General features: G+C 39.4%; 1 protein-coding gene and 1 long non-coding RNA gene across 2 annotated transcripts; one reads left to right on the top strand and one right to left on the bottom strand.

Moving 5' to 3' along the window:
- Positions 1-442: 442 nt before the first annotated feature.
- On the bottom strand, positions 443-8,264 carry LOC122988798. Its single transcript, XR_006404890.1, has 4 exons — positions 7,719-8,264; positions 4,541-4,610; positions 3,397-3,468; positions 443-2,025 (listed from the first exon to the last, which is right to left on the bottom strand). It is a non-coding gene; the product is annotated as an uncharacterized LOC122988798 (long non-coding RNA).
- Positions 8,265-8,403: 139 nt separating this feature from the next.
- Positions 8,404-16,646, top strand: LOC122988792 (divergent protein kinase domain 1A-like). Its single transcript, XM_044361408.1, has 5 exons — positions 8,404-8,651; positions 14,772-14,906; positions 15,040-15,147; positions 15,224-15,400; positions 15,554-16,646. The coding sequence occupies exons 1-5, from the start codon at positions 8,538-8,540 to the stop codon at positions 16,364-16,366; spliced, it is 1,347 nt and encodes a 448-aa protein (XP_044217343.1). The 5' UTR covers positions 8,404-8,537; the 3' UTR covers positions 16,367-16,646.
- Positions 16,647-16,770: the final 124 nt, after the last annotated feature.

Raw genomic sequence — 16,770 nt, 5'->3', positions numbered from 1 at the left:
TGAGCATGATACTTTGAGCATTTGAAGCAAAAACAGGCCAAACATGACATAATAATGAGAAAGTAGAAAATGATACAAACTGCAGCTACAGAGCAGCATCTTAACATGCCCTTAGTCAATGTAATCTGGTTTCATACCACATCATAAGTGGAGGAAGTCAGTCAGCGTGTATGTCAGTGGCCTACTTAGAAAGTAAATGAAAAGCTATCCAGCTGCATGTGAAAGAACTTCACAATAGTCATGCTTATTCCCACATGCCATGCCAGCATTCACTTCTGCTGGGTGAAAATGACTGTGGTTTATTCATATGCTTCTGATAGTTATTGGTGTTCCAGCACAAGGAGAGAATCTTGTCTCGTATGATGAGGTAGATTACAATAGTCTCTTCCTCACAAACTGGTTTCTCATGGCTCCTCCACCTCCACTCCATGACATTTATGTATATAGTATTTTGTTATGATGATGATATTATTACCTAGGAATTTAATTGCTATTCTCCAAGATCTCTTCCTGGATACGTTTGAAAGAGAAGAAATCTATATGTATGGATTTGGAGCTCAGCCAATCATACAAGGACTTCCATAAGCTTTGGATCGTGTCACAAGCATAAAACAGGTGCTCTGTTGTTTCTTTATTTGTGTTGCCCAAGAGAAAAGAGAAAAGTAGCACATTATGTTGTACTTGCCGTATTTTCCCAGTGTTCCCTGACCACTCAGCAGGGTTAACCCAGGGTAACCCCACTCCAAGACATGGTGAATCCCCGCCCCCTGCTGTCCAAAGTAAGGATCCCCAACAGACAACTTGATCCACATGGACTTTATTTCCCATAGATATTTTTATTTTACCACCTGGTTGCACATATAAAACCCATGACCAGTTTATAAAATATAATTGTAACTGTTAAAGAATAAACTGCCCAAATTTATGTAAATTAATTAAAATTGGCTCCCTCTCACCAGCTACAACATTAAAATGATGCTTACATGTTAATGCATCAGTAATTATCATTGTCAGGGACCAAGCAGTAGGGCTCAAGGTGTGAAAAGCAAAAATAGTAATTTATTTACAACTTAACTTGCAATTAACAAAGTAGCAAATTATGCAAAATACAAATATAGGAAAACCAGAGAAATTTATTTGAGAACTCTTAAACTCTTCAAGTTAAATTGAGTTCAACTAAACAAACAGCAACTTATGACAGAACTAATCATAACTGAGCTAACAAATGCCACAAAGAGAGGGTTTATACAGACTAAGGCTGAACTACAAAGACACACACACAGCAGTAAGAATAAACAATTAACCCTACGCTATCCATGAAATCAGCGTGGAACCACGAGAAAGAACAAAGGTATGACATAAATTAAATAAAGCAAATATCAGAGTTAATGATGTTTCACTAAAATGTGTGCACTAATATTTGCATGCAACTGTCAGGCAATTAAGTGTTTGCTAAAAAACAAAAGACTATCAGTTGAAATGTTTGCATATTAACTGTGCTAAAAAGAAAGAAAAAACTCATTAAAAATCATATAACATGTATAAATATCATACTGCTGCATAATGAGTACTTTTACTTTAATTCCATTTTGCTGACAATGGCGTTCTAAGTCTTGATTCACAAAAATAGAGCATGTTCAGACTCAACACACCTTTTTGTTTCAGGCTTGGCAAAGTGCTTAGTCACATGTGCAAGCCTTTGCCCAACATCTGAGAATGTTGTGTTCATATAGGAGTTGCACATAAATGGTTGGGTAAAGTGGAACATAAGGATGTAACTAATCTTCTCATCATCACACATTAGAGGCATCACACTATTTTAACAGCTAATCAACAGTGACGCTTTGCAGTCCTCACAAATGAAGAGCGGAATGCAAACCAGTTTCTGCATGTCCAAAATAAATACAGAGCAGTAAGGCACAAATACAGTAGAAAACACAACAATGATCCTGTCTTTTTGCTGCATTCTCAGTGACCCCAAGATCAGCACCATGGACAGTGGTCAGGATACATAAAAGTGATCTTCTGAGTTGAAGAGGAAGTAGGAGCATGTTAGATGCATGTAATGTTCCAGTTTGTTATATTAAATTGAGCTTACTTTTATCTCATCCCACAGACCAGCAGAACTGTTCCATAGTCATGTAGTACATGTAGCAATAAAGCAATTATGATAAACTATAGACATATTAAAGCAAACAGATGCAACCATGTGACCAACCATGTGTCATGGAGAGCTAGGAGTAGCCATGAGTAGCCCCATCTCCCATCCCTTATTCACACTTTAATGCTCTGAAGTATGTGAACTGCAGTCTGCTGCACATTTGATAACATTACACTATAAACAAGATGTGCTGGATTATTTTAGTGGAGACTATCCCTTTATTAATGACCAACTATCAATTATAACTGCACACCTGATGGCTTATAAAGTGACCCATGACTTCATGACTTTATAATGAGCTAAACCCATAATAAAGTCATTAGTTACAACGCCAAAGTCTTTGTAAAGAATGTCTTATTGTAGTTATTATATGTACAATATTACATGCATTTACCCATTAAATATTTATTTATTTGGATTTTTTTAGATTTTAGATTTCAGTGGTTGCTGTTTTACCATAATCACAAATATTTTTGTTTTAAATAAACCTTTAAAAGCCACAGAAAACATTAATAAATAAGATTCTGTTGTCTGTTGTCTAGTGTTAGTCCAGACCTGTCAATCAATTTAGGAGTCATGCAGGTACCAGTTTTGCATTGTTACAGGGTTGACCCTTTTGTTTACAGTTGGGTCACAGATTGTACCTTTAATGTGCTGCCTTCCTCTACTGGGAGTCATTCATAGGGTATATATTTTCATTAAGGGCATGTTGTGAAGTGGTATTTTCCTGGGGCACAGTGCGGGTTTTTCCTGGCCTGAGCCTGTTTGGTGTTTTGGTGACTGGCTATGAGATGCAGTGGGAGGAGAGGCACAGCAGGGGGAGTGTGATTGGCAATCCACATGTGCACTGCAATTATAGTGTCAAGATTTATTGAACAAATAGCAACAGGGAGACATCAGGTCCTCTGTACACTGCAAACTTGACAGTGCTGTACCTTGATCAATTAAAATAGAGCCTAGCCTAGAGTCTGTCAGGTTCCTGTGTTGCTGGTGCTATCAAAGCCAGCATTTTCTCTTCCCTCAGCTGTTTCTCTGTCGTATGCACTGATATGCACATCTCTCTGGCGTCAAGCAGAGCTTAATCAGTAGGTACTGATTAGAAATAGATGTAAGCTTCTCCCTGATTACTTAGATTGTACTTTAATGAGTGATTTGGGTTGGGGGCCATGCTCTTAGTTTTCAACTTCCTGTGCTATTATTACTTTGCCACATGTCTCTGCATGAAGGTCACTCACCTCCTGGGCTTTCTGTGGCTTCTTGTCTTCTCTTCAGTGTGACTAGCACTTTCTGTGTCTCCACCTCACTTCCTTCAGGCCGGCCACATGCAGAAACACAAACAAAATAACTTTTATTCTTGTAAACTTAAACCCAAACCTTATAAAACCATGAATGCTATACAATACAGTCAGCTCCTGAGGAGAATCGAGATCAGACATGCTTGGCCACAATGGTATCTTGACTGAGTGAAGCTCAGTTAAGTAAACAGACTTGAAGTAGCACGAGAAACATTATAACTTCAGTTAATACTTGAGACTGAATGTATAATTGTTCAAGGTTCATCTTTATTGTCATTATACATTACAGGAAAGCACAATGAAATGCAGTTGCACCGCCCTCTGTGCTACACACAGAGAAAAATGATACAAAGTTCAAATGATTTAAATTACAATAGAATAAAATAATAAAATAGAACAAGGTACAGTTAAAATGGCATTGAAGGAAGAAACAAAAAAGAAACTATATTATATTGATGAGGGGGAAAACATATATACACACAAACAATAGGTACAATATATACAAAATCACTGTAAAATGAGTTGTTGCTCTCACTTACTTCAAACACACCGATTGAATCACTGTTCCCATGTGGCTCAATTACAAAATAATAAAATATTATACTATAGACTGTTTCATCCATTAGATCTTACTTAGCCATAGTCACATTTTTACTTCCTTTCCAATAAAGCAATGTAATTTTAAAACCCAAAGGAGGGGGGGGGGGACAAAAAACAAAATGTCATTAAATTATATGGGATCTATTTCAAGAAAAAAACACCTCTTCCTTCTAGGCAATTCTGTTTGAAGAGGAACCCATAAAAGCTTGCTGTGTTAGAATGTGAGTGAATACATTTGAAACACTTCACATCTACAATGAAGCGATTGTGTCCCAGAAATCCCCATACATGCACATGACAGATTTTTTGAAAGAACATATAGCATTGTTGATCACATTTGAACCTGATCTGGTGGTTCAGTGTCAACAAGTCTGTGCTCTGCTGCAGCGTGTCTTGCTGTGGTGTGGAGTGCCCTGAAAGTCTTGAGGCTCTGGTGCTTCAGCTGAGTTCACATATAAAAGCTGTTCCTATGGATGTTCCTTACCTCTGCTCTGCCTGCAGCTCTTCCATCTGACCCAGTTCTTATCTCAGACTGTGTTGCTGTGGTGAAAGACCTTTTGAAGGAAGTACTGGGTCAGCACAAGTTTACAGGATAGTTGGTCACATTCATACAAGACATACTGTAACAGACTTTCATACACATATACACAAACGTACAAATACGTTAATACATACTGTAGTATTCCTGTTAACTTAAACAACTACATAACCCATGACCTCTATTTTACCTTTTTTAATATGTCATTTTGCACTAATCTAAAAAAAAAAAATTTTGCTTCTCAACAGTTCAATTTGTCACAAGTTGTGGTCTTCAAAATCCATCACATTTAGAGGAAAGAGAGTAGGACATAAAAAGGTCACTCTAAATAATACCTCAGTGTCTCCATCTGTATCTCATCACATAAAATTTACATAAAACACACTCAAAGCAATACACGCCATCTGATGTGTCATTTTAAGTGAAAACGTCTTATTTCCAGAAATGCTGCTCCGTGAATAAATTTGTAACTTCCCAAATGTAATGTTCAATGTTTTGACAGAACCAGTCAAATCTGACTGGAGAATATTAAATCATCTGTGCCTCCTTACCAGAGATGACTGAGGAATTATAGCTAGTTTGGAAACATATGTGACTCAAAGGACACGTGTCCTGCATGCAGAGTACACATATGTTACTAATAAGAGTTAATAAAGCTTACTGGCTTTATTTGAGTAATTCAGGTTTATATGTATAATATTTTTACTAGTGAGCATCGTGCAAATGAAGGAGGTGCTTTCCCCATATCATAAACAGAATATAAAAGCAGGATTTCATGGTCCTAAATGAAATTAAGCATGACACAGTGTGACTGCATGTTATAAGAAGAAAAAGATGGTTTACAGACAAGAAGTAGTCTATAAAAATCAGTCAGTCCATTTAACAACCTGGTAATCTGCTCCACACTGGATCTTTTCTTTCCTGTTTTGCTTTTAGAAGTCTGACAATCCCTCCAGTCACTGCTAAACCTTCACAGACAAGAGCCACCGCAAAAAAACAACAAAATAATTACAAAAAAATTCTTTCTTGTATCCTTCTAGCTCCTGACATTTTCCAGACTTGAACCCACCACAACACTCATCACTTGAGCAATCCAGAGTGACTTCAAAGAAAGCTGACTATGGCCGTAAAACTGTAATACAGAACTCTCACCATGAGAGGGAAGACTGACAACACTTATATCTTACGTGTCTGTCTGCTCTCTCGTCAATGCAGGCTTAATAATGTAATATTTAACTTTTGTGAATCACGTTCTCACTTTTAGCCTCCATGTGAGGGTTTAAAATGAGTCATCAATCCTCAAACATCGACTGCTGCAAACACCTCATGATCTCTGTTAATGATAATTGCATCACAGGTACAAATTGTTCCAAAATCAGAAATGTTGAGATGAGAGATGATTTCTGATGGGCTGTGGGACAGACACTTCCTGTCATATGTTACCAAGGCTACTTATTAGGTTTTGCTGGATGTTAATGGAAGGTCAAGGTAATGAGCAGGTGTGGGCTGTAAGACTAAACAAGGATTATTGCTGTTAATGAAAGGCAAATTGAATTTAGGCATGAAAATCTGGAATCTATGCAGATGTCTTCCAGTGCAGTAATTAATCTGAAAGGTTATGTTTGCGGAGAAGACGTTTATACATAATTATCTACACCTGTCTTCATCAGGCACCTAAAGAGGACTATGAGATTGGAATTTTTCTCTTCTATATTCTCTGTGTACTTCAGTGGCGCCTCTGCCTTCGTCTCTGCATCAGCAAGGTTGTTATTTGTTTGTTCTTATATGGAAATAGAATTTTTTATCTGCCCACTCAGAGTGCCTCAAGGTAATCAGCATTATATAATCGCAGGAAACACCTTATCTGCTTCCAGTTTCTGTCCTCTCAGCTCCAAACTCTCCCTCAAACTCTCAGCAAATCAAATACCGCAGGCTTTGATGCCAGCTTTGTTTTTGTCTTGTCTTAATGTTCTCTCTATAAATAATTTCTTTATTCTTGTGCCATTGAAACTACCGTATCTAACTGTCAAGACAAACTGCTGTGTTGTGGTGTTGTGTTGTTTGATGGATGGTACTGCATGTGCTGTTCATATTAATGTACTGTATAACAGAGTGCCTATTATCTTTCCTTGGTGCATTCCCTTGAGATGCAGCCTCGTATCTCTTCATTTATAAGATGCCAGCGAGAGGTTTCACATCCCACAGCAGCATCAGTTACAAACACTTTTTCAAAAACAACAGGGTAAGAATCTGAGAAATGCTAAATTTCTAAAATGATACTTATTATTATGCAAATGATATCAAATATAGTGCGTCTGACATCATCTGTGCGCATAAAGACAAGTTGCCAGGATGTTACTTCTACTGTTGACAAGTGTGCAATAACAAGAGGAAAAACACACACTGAATACAGATGTAGCCTATACTCCATAAATCATAAATCAAAAGGAGGTATGATACTGTGGTATTGGAGCTGAAAGCTTCTCATCCTCCTTCCTCCTCCTCTGTTGACACAAGCTTAATTCCCTCTGAGCTGTGAGAGTTTGGACTCCATGTCCCTCACGAGTGCCTCAAGAGATTTGCCCTACCCTCCAATGAGACTGTGATAGTCTGCTTGAAATGACTTTTTGTTTTTGTGTGTTGTTTTTAAACCAGCAAAGCATCACAAATCTCCCCTGAAGCCAGTTTTCCTGGGAACTGGGGTAACTTGTGTAAGGTCATTTTAAAATGCAGCAAAGCAAAATTTTTAAGCTCCCTTTATAGCTTCAGTAAGCTAGCAAGTGGGTCAATTCAGAATTTTCTCTCTACCTCTGCCTAATATCTTACCATTGTGCTAAATTACATCTTCATCTTTAGCTTACAGTTAATTCACTTGAAAAAAAAATCACTTATAGCAAACATAATCAGGCTTAATGACATCCAGTACTCTGCATACCTGTATAACTTAATGTATTATAAGTCTGTGGGTATTAGTGGAACACGATGTAACACAAAATTGACATATTATCACCTGGAAAAGTTGTTATGATGAATGTTTATAATTGCTTATTTACACATCCAGCTGAGGAGGAGCAACATTATTGTTCATTTGGAGTCATGTGTCTGTCCACCTGATGAATATTACCTTTCCTCTCAGCTCTATCTTGGTCTCCACCAAGTCCTGAGGGAAATATCCTGATATCCTCATCCTGTGGATGACATATTACTTGCACATCTTTCAGCTCCATTTGCACTATATTTGTCTTATTTGCACTAGTACTTTGAAGGAAAAAGAGACATACCAGTTAGCTTTAGTAAAGGTCACTACTAACACTGTGCTATATTGTGTACAATATATGGGCTATTTCTCACATGTGTTAAATTCACATATGGAATATTTACCCTAAAAAAAAAGTGTGAAAATGTGTGGAATTGATGATGCCACACGATGTTGTCTTAAAGTTCACGTCTTATTTCATAGTTTCACTTGTAATAAACTAAGTAGGTCTACATAATATGATTTTTGCGGACACTGCACTTGCGAAATCAAACCCCGAGCTAAAATCATTTACAGCCAATTCCCAAAAAATAGAGCCAAAAAAAATCCCTCGAAAAAAACAAAAAGCTGCTTTTAAGAGAAAAAAAAACAAACTTCCCTTAAATGAAGAGTTTTTCTCGAGAAACCCTAGCACACATGAAACCAGCATGTAAGCTGTTTTCCAAAATGAAAATGAAACACATAAGGTTACATGCTGTGACCCATCCTCCTTCTGTAATTGGTCAAAATGCCCCACAAGTGATCATGGCCAGTACATGAGCCTCACTTCGCTGCAGACAGCGGCGCAGCTCAGTGTGCCGCCGCGCTGCATCAGAGCGCGCATCCACGCTGCTGCCGACTGAATTAATAATGTTAAATATTTGGAAATTTTCCAGGGTCGGTCCAGTAGGCGTTGCCTGACACCGTATGAAGTGTACGCCAATTGTTATTCCTTCAGCGGCTGTTGTGAGATGGTCTGCATCTGCCATGGCAAGAGGTCTGTTTCCATGGGGGCTCCTCAGAAAGCCTCTGCACATCCAGGTAAGCTGCTGGGAAATCCCTCTTATCCGGTGGAAAGTCCAACTGGGAATCCACCCCGGCTCTGTGTATGCAGGCTATAGGCTGTCTTTACACACTCGGGTGTTTCGGGTAGATACAAGCGACGACGCGACTGACTATTATTACAGCCTCTACTATTTAATGATTTGACCTTCATATGTTGCATACAGATTGGTGGTAATTTGTAGGTAGGCTATTACTGTATACGTTTCAGACTGAATCATAAAGTCACTTGATGCTCGACGGCTCGACAGGAATCAACCATCCTCCTGATCCCCGTTGCTGTAGCAACCACTTCCATGATGCATCCAGCTGGTACCGTCATACATTTAAGTGAGGCTGTCTCTGAGGCTACAAAAGTTTTATCATCGCATTATATAACATTAGTCTAATATTGTTTCAGTAGTTTTTCTGTGACATTTCGTTTGCTATAGAGGATGGATGTGAGTGTGTGAGTTGTGCGCTGCTTTACCATCACTTACTTAGAAACCATTATCAAAGCTTTCATGCCATGCAAGCTGCATTTGATATGATGCTGCCTTGATGATTCTCATCTGGGAATCTGTTGAAGAACATTGTGCAACAGTGAGGCAACAGTGAGTGAAATTAGGTGAAGTGGCATTTCTCATAAGTAAAATGAAATTCTGCTGGGGAAGCCCCCCAAGGACACCTGGAGGTCTCAGAAACCCAGATTTAGGAAACAGAGATCATTTATAGAAAGTCGACCTGAACACATTCTCCGGCTGAATGGAGAGGTAAAAATGCCTCCCTACATCACCAGATTATTCTGACTGCATTTATTCTTTAAAGCTCGGTTACATCTATTTTTGAAGCATTCCACTATTTGCTTCACTAATTTTGGTCGAACATAGTCTCATCTCAGCTGCTGCCGCTTGCTTCCTGCCTGTGCCCCTGTATGTTAGACTCAAAAAACTGTCAAGGGTAGCGAATAGAGGAAGAGACAGCCAGTCTCAAGGGACAGCCAGTGCATCGCTCAGTTTTCTAGGCCACCTCAGCCTCCCAGTGACAACTTAAGAAGTGTCATTCAGTGATCCTCGGAGAGAAGCTATTTCCACAGAAACACAAAAACAGACAATTGCACATAAGCTAACAATTTAATATGGATTCTCTTTTATTTTTCATAGTTATAGTTTACAATCAAGTGCAGATATTACAATCAAATATACTGATAAATAGTGCTTAGCATTTTCATCCCTCAACAAGTGATAAAATGTCTTCATATCATACTGCAGAGATGTTTCAAACACATGCTTTGAGTTTAAAAGTAAGTTGGAAAAAGCATGTAATGCCAAATGGGAACTGTACTGTCCATCAGTCAAGCTGATGCTGAATATTTACATCTACTGAGACTGATCTTCATTGTGTTAAGAACTTTGCTCTTTCTGGAAATTTCACTTGATGACAGCAATTTGATATTTCCACAATTACCACAATATGTAAACATTATTACTTTTTTGCAGACCTACTTCAAACTGTCATTGTTGTATTATTTTTTCCTCAGGCTCCCTATATTCATATCATGAATTAAATGTCATATTATTTTCAGTATTTTACATTTAAAATAACCTATGTGTAGTGTTTTGTATAGAAAGCCATCAGCCTTTTGCACCAACAATAATGGATTTTCAGTGCCAGTAAAAAAAAAAAAAGTCTCCAAAACAGACTGTTGCATTCTGAACTGGTTGAGAAATTATGATGACTAATAAAGAAGGTTGCACAAACTGCCAACTGCTGACAGTGACATTTTGGCCATATTTCTTCACTGCTGAGACAGTATATGAGAGATAGTGAGAGAGCCTTGTAACTGCAGCTGAGCGGAAACTTATTTAACACTTGTGTATGGAAATTAAAATTTGGTAAAAATCTGATTTGATAGATTTTAGAATTTTGATTCTGACCACATTTATGCTGGAGATAAACCTTCAGTAGCCCTTCTCTACTTGGATGTCTCTGCACACTACAGCTCTGATTTCTTGGCTCAGATATGGGAGCAAGTTTCCCTTAACAGGAAACTGCAGTCCCCACAAGAATAACATGCGCCAGCATTTATTGCGTGTATTGTGTCTGTGTTGACAACATGCTCTTGGTGTTGGATCGTTAGACTTACAGCGTCACCACAGATGGAAAAACTGCTGATAAAGTGAACTTCACATGCGTCAATGTCGCAGGATTTAGTCAGCATGGTAATGCGTGCTTTGTATGTGTGTGTGTGTGAGTGGTGGGGGGTTTGCCTGCTGTCTGGACTGTGATGAGTCAGATCTTTGTAGTGTCGGTGCAGACAGTGTGGCATCCTTTTTTCCTTCAGAGAGTCTGTGTTCTGTGACAAGCGGAGAAGCACGCTGAGCCGCTGCTGGTGCGCAACTCTCTCAGGTGGTCATTTCCATCAACATTATACCTGGATCACTGTTTGTGTGCATACTGCATGACTGTTTTTATATTTGCTAGTGATATTGTTTAGTCTCCCAGCCCTCTTCAGTCTTATGTTTCTTCTGTTTTCATGGCTTTCTCTGCTCTGCACAGCAGCCAACGGAGCCCATTAAGCAGCAACCTCTGAGGGATAGCTTTATAATCATACATAATGGATGAATGGTGTGCAGGCTGCAAAAACAGTGTCAGAACAGTAATGTGTTGCTCTTCATCAGCTTTAATCTCCTCTCTGCCTCAGTAGTTCAACATCAGCTGGCATTCTGTACCTGTACGGTACATATTCTGTATATCTATTTTTTATACTCTTAATATCAGTTCAGCTGAACATTCAAGGTTAATATGGTTTGAATGCTCCAGCTCTCTGACAGGGCTGTGGGTGGGTCTAGCAGAGTTCAACCAGACAGGACAGACCGATTCTTTCCGCCCACCTCAGCATACAGCCACAGCTCCCAGTCAGTCTCTAATTAATAGCTGTCACAGCAGCCACAATCAATATCACCTCATTAGCCATGTTTGTGTAACTCTCCCCTCACAAAGGGTCAATACGTAATCCCAGAGATAGAATCGTCCAGAGCTGAAATGAAAGCCACAAGTTATCGATCGGAAGGCCAACCATACATTTGTTTCCTCGTGCAGTGTTATTTCCATAATGCTTTTGCTGTTGATGCATTTCACCTACAGAAAAATCAATGGGAGGTATGCACAGCACTCACTTGTGTGGTCACTGCTGTTAAATTTTCTGAGGGCCAGCATGGTCAGATTTGTAAGTAAACCAATCAATACATAAAGCTGTAGAAAAATCTGATTTGAAATAGCATGGCTTAAATAGCTTGTCATTGATAATTGGATCATTTTCTATTTATGATGCAGGTTTATAGGACGATTTGTATGCACGTAATATATACATTTATTGATTTGAATATTATATAATATTGATATTGATTAAGGAAATACAAGAGGTGGAGACATGTCAGAATCAAAGATGTGAGTGGAAATCAGGACTGTACTTGGGATTTTAGAAAACCCCTCATTACTGGAGTCATGAATCCAAAATGGAGCCGCACCCACCTAAGAATTTTTGACTAGACACCATGAAAAGTCTGTGAAGTCTGACTTTCCTGAGTAACAGTTTACTCATATTATTTGTGAATTCTGTACATTTTATTTACCATAAGTGCTGCCTCAAAGCCCCTCCATACTATCAGTATATAATTCCTTTGTTATATTTTATTTCATTTAATATTATTGCAAATTTCAAGCTGTTCTAATCAACATTTTTATATTAATAATGAATCAAATGAGTATGTGTATGAAGAGTCGCTGGTAGTGATGAACCCACTGAGCATTATTACCTGACTATGCACCAGGCTCCCCTCAGTGTTTTAGCATCTTTCAGCTTATTGTTCTGGTTTTACGGCTCGCAACTTTACTGTTTTGGTTCAGTCTCGCCACTCTTGCCATTATCGCCACAGTAGGCACCAGTTTTCAGTTAAAGAAGCTCTGATAAACCAGCTGAATGCTACCTGCCCAGCACCAAACCACAAAGTTAGCAACTAGCTGGTGAATATAGTGGAGCATTTAGCCCAATGGGCCCAATGTGTGGCGTTAAAATGATCAGAATTGTCCTTTAAATACCACCACTGTGTAATTACAAAACATACACTCCTCAAGTTGTTAAAATCCAACAATTCTCAGAAATAAAAAAGAGAACACAACCCCATGTCCTCAACGGCAGCTATGACTCTGGTGACAGAGAAATACACTCATATAGACTAAAATAAGATTACAGGTCACTGCATGGAGAGAAATGAGATTAGAGAGTGGCATATAGGCTGTCTGAAAGCTCGATTTCTGCATTATCTCTGGTGTCAAAAGCAGAAAATGGATGGAAGATCCATTTGGCGACGGACACGAATGACAAATAAAAATCTTATCTCTTTTCAACACTGAAAATAAACCGTATATTTGTGCTTCTAAATTTGCTTTTTTTTAATAACGTTGAAAGCATGTATAAAGAGCAGAGCGACCGACAAGCTATATTCTGTTTAAGTAGTCAAATGGATCACAGATAGATAAAGTGCAGGGTATTACGTAAAGGAAAAAGAAGAAGAGGGGAGGGAGATAGAGAGACTTATGCCAATAAAGAAAATTGGAAGTGAAAGGAGCAGAGGGTAGAAGCAAGGGAGTCCATCACTGTCAAGTACTGAGTGCAAGAATCATTAACAGACGGGAAAGTAGGACTGCTAAAAAGTCTGTTATTTCTCACTAATGTTCTCCAGTTGGAGAATTGCCATTATGGATCTAAGCAGTCTGTATTTATCGGTTGGGGAATTAGAAAGAAAATCAAAAGACAAGGTAATGAGTCTGGAGTTGCTCTAAATGTCCCACTGTTGCTGTGCCAGACCACAACAGCATTTACTGTTAATTACAGAGCACCTATTTAGAAGCAATTTCATTAATGATGTACTCTGTGATACAACTCAGTTTGGAGTCTCTAATTTGTATTCCACTTACAGGCCTGTTTCCTCACTGATAGGCCTAATGACTATCATAACAATAAAAAAGTTTGCCATATTGACTTTTATAAGATAATAATATCTGAAAACACACATTTTAACATTTTCCTATAATTTGGTGCTGCTTTCCATTAATAATAGTCCTGAGATGAAGGGACCCTGCTTTAAAGAAATGTGCCTACAGTCTTCACATTAGGTTGTATATGAATGTTCCACCACAAAATAATTTATTGTCATATTCCCTACTGAAATTATTTTATGAACACTGTTTCATAGCTAGAGGCATTACTCAAACAAACAGCTAAGTACAGTTAGGGGACTTTAGGGGAATTTAAAATATTGTCAGAATAAGACAAGCAGATACCCTTATGTGGGTCAAGCTCCTAAAACACTGGATCCTACATTTCCCATTATGCAACTCTTTCATCTCCTTGCCTGGTAAACTACATACTCGTGTCTTTCAAACTCCTCCACTTGTGCAGGCTTTCTGGTCACATATAGTACATTCCAAGCCCAAACTGAAATTATTCAAGTTATGTCACTTGAGTCACTTTCTCAGACTTTTACATGTAATATTGGTGGCGTAGCCTTTTAAATAGTGAACATTTAGTGCTCTGACTTTTTAAGTGTGTGAGGCAGCAAATTTGGAACTTTGTTATTTCCCTGTAGTGTATTGTGCATTTATCCTCCGACTTAACATCGCCTCTAAGAATACGTAGGTTAATGCAAAGGCCAGTGGTTTGCTAGACAAAAAAACTAAATAAAAAGTGTTTATGTTTAGAGCTCACTGTGTGCTCTTCACATGAAAGAAGGGACTGATGAACCGGCCTCAGGCAACAACATGACTCTCATCCTCTAATTAATCTCCATCATGATCTGTGTCATCTGTAAAATACAACTTAACAGGCTGTCCTCAGATCACCCTGGCCGTTATATTGTACCACAAACATCCAAAGAAAGCACACTACCCTGCAGATAATTTAATGAGCGAGAAGGCGATGCAGTTTTCTGTTTAGAAAAGATATGACAACACTGAATCTAAGTATGTTAGCTCCTGGAATTTAACACTTTTATGTCATTTTTCAAGCTCTCATTCTTTCCAGCAGTGATACAAATCGTTAAAATATGTCTCCAACAGGCCAGATTCTCTTATCTACATATGAAGTACCTGTTCTTTTCCTGGCTGGCAGTGTTCGTGGGGAGCTGGATAGTGTATGTGGAGTACTCCTCCTACACAGAGCTGTGTCGTGGGCACGAGTGCAAAAATTCAATAGTGAGTATTTTATCTCCTATATCCATCCATCCAGACTGTGCCCTAAAAAAAAAACTGTTCTTAACAAGTTTAGTCGATTTTACAACTCATACACCCTTGTGCAGCTTACCCAATATTTCCATTGTGTTTACAGTGTGACAAATACAGAAAAGGAGTCATTGACGGCTCAGCCTGCAGCAGCCTGTGTGAGAAAGACACGCTGTACCTAGGGAAGTGTTTCACTGCCAAGCCCAACAGCCAGGTCAGTATTTTTTAAACCAGACAGCCAGATTGTTAATAATCCGGCCTTGTCTCATACCTTACTCTGATTATTTTAGGTGTACTCAGGCAGCTGGGGAGACCTGGAGGGGGTCATTAAATGCCAGATGGAGGAGGCTCCTCATTATGATTTGGGAACTGAGATGGAGCCCAGGAAGGAGGCTGTGGCCTTCAACAAGCCCACCAAGGGGACCTCTGTGGAGAAGTTCAGAGAGATGATCCTCAACCACCTGAAGGTCAGGAATCCCTCATTTTCTAGACAAAACTGAATTTTAAGCTTTTTCATCTTCCAGCATCACAATAGCAGTGTAAAAACATGTTGAGGTAATAGAATACCCAAGAGGCTTAGGTTTATCGTACATTTTCTTTTTCATTTTCTTTCTTTACAGGCCAAAGTGGGGGATCAGACCAACCTCGCAGACCTGGCAACTCAAGTATTGTCTATAGCAGATGCCAACAGGGACGGCCATATCTCACTGCCCGAGGCTCGCTCCACGTGGGCTCTGCTGCAGCTCAACGAGTTCCTGCTGGCATTAGTGCTACAAGACAGAGAGCACACACCCAAGTTACTGGGCTTCTGTGGAGACCTGTACGTGATGGAGAAGGTGCCATACTCTCCTCTGTACGGCGTCAGTCTACCCTGGGTCATCGAGGTGTGGATTCCTGCGGGTCTGCGCCGCAGCATGGACCAGTGGTTCACTCCCTCATGGCCACACAAGGCAAAGATCTCCATCGGCCTGCTGGAACTGGTTGAGGACGTTTTCCACGGCACCTTTGGCAGCTTCCTCATGTGCGACGTGAGCGCCACCAGCTTCGGTTATAACGACCGTCATGATTTGAAGGTGATGGACGCACGGTACATTGTTCCCGAGGCCATCTTCCAAGAAGGCATTAGGCAACAGCGTTGCGATGTGGACGAGGACTGTCTCTATGGGGCTGACTGCCTCACTTCCTGTGACCTCACCAAGCACCGCTGCACGCCTGAGGTCACCAGGCCAAACTTAGCCAAAGCCTGTGACGCACTCAAGGACTATATTCTGAGAGGTGCACCATCTGATGTGAGCGAGGAGCTCGAGAAGCAGCTGTACGCCTGCATTGCCCTGAAAGGTGCAGCAGAACAAATGGAAATTGAGCACTCGCTTATTCTGAACAATCTAAAGACTTTGTTATGGAAGAAAATTTCTCATACAAAAGACTCCTAACGAGCAGGCGTTGCACAGAAGCACAAAGACCTACATCTGTCCCCTTAAGTTTTCCAGTAAAATAATGGACTCATTTTCACATGAGAACAGGAGGACATTATGCAGATAAGATTTCCTTTCTATTCAACTTTACATGTATCAGTATCTTATCTTGAAGCGGTTCGTTCTGTCAAGGAAAGTCAATTTCAGCTTAAATCATGTGTTAAATTTCCTAATGTACAGGAGAAAAGTGACAATTTTTCAAACCATATTAATGGTTAATAAATTTGACTTAATTGGATAAGCCTCAACAGTGAGTGCTTGCTTCAACTTTTGCAGTCATTTGGGTAATTTGTGCTCATTAATTTTATATTAACTCTACAGTTTTCCTTTACTCATCAGCACTTGACAAGACTCACTTTTTC

Source organism: Thunnus albacares, chromosome 9 (genome assembly GCF_914725855.1).
Source record: "Thunnus albacares chromosome 9, fThuAlb1.1, whole genome shotgun sequence".
Taxonomy (NCBI): Eukaryota; Metazoa; Chordata; class Actinopteri; order Scombriformes; family Scombridae; genus Thunnus; species Thunnus albacares.
Note: the sequence above shows the minus strand (reverse complement) of the source record. Positions and strands in the feature narration are given on the sequence as shown.

Excerpts from the sequence above, each read along its gene's own strand:
- LOC122988792 (XM_044361408.1), top strand. The coding sequence starts at position 8,538 with ATGAAGTGTACGCCAATTGTTATTCCTTCAGCGGCTGTTGTGAGATGG. Across the intron at positions 14,907-15,039 it reads ACGAGTGCAAAAATTCAATA|TGTGACAAATACAGAAAAGG; the intron begins GTGAGTATTTTA and ends TTGTGTTTACAG. Across the intron at positions 15,148-15,223 it reads CTGCCAAGCCCAACAGCCAG|GTGTACTCAGGCAGCTGGGG; the intron begins GTCAGTATTTTT and ends TGATTATTTTAG.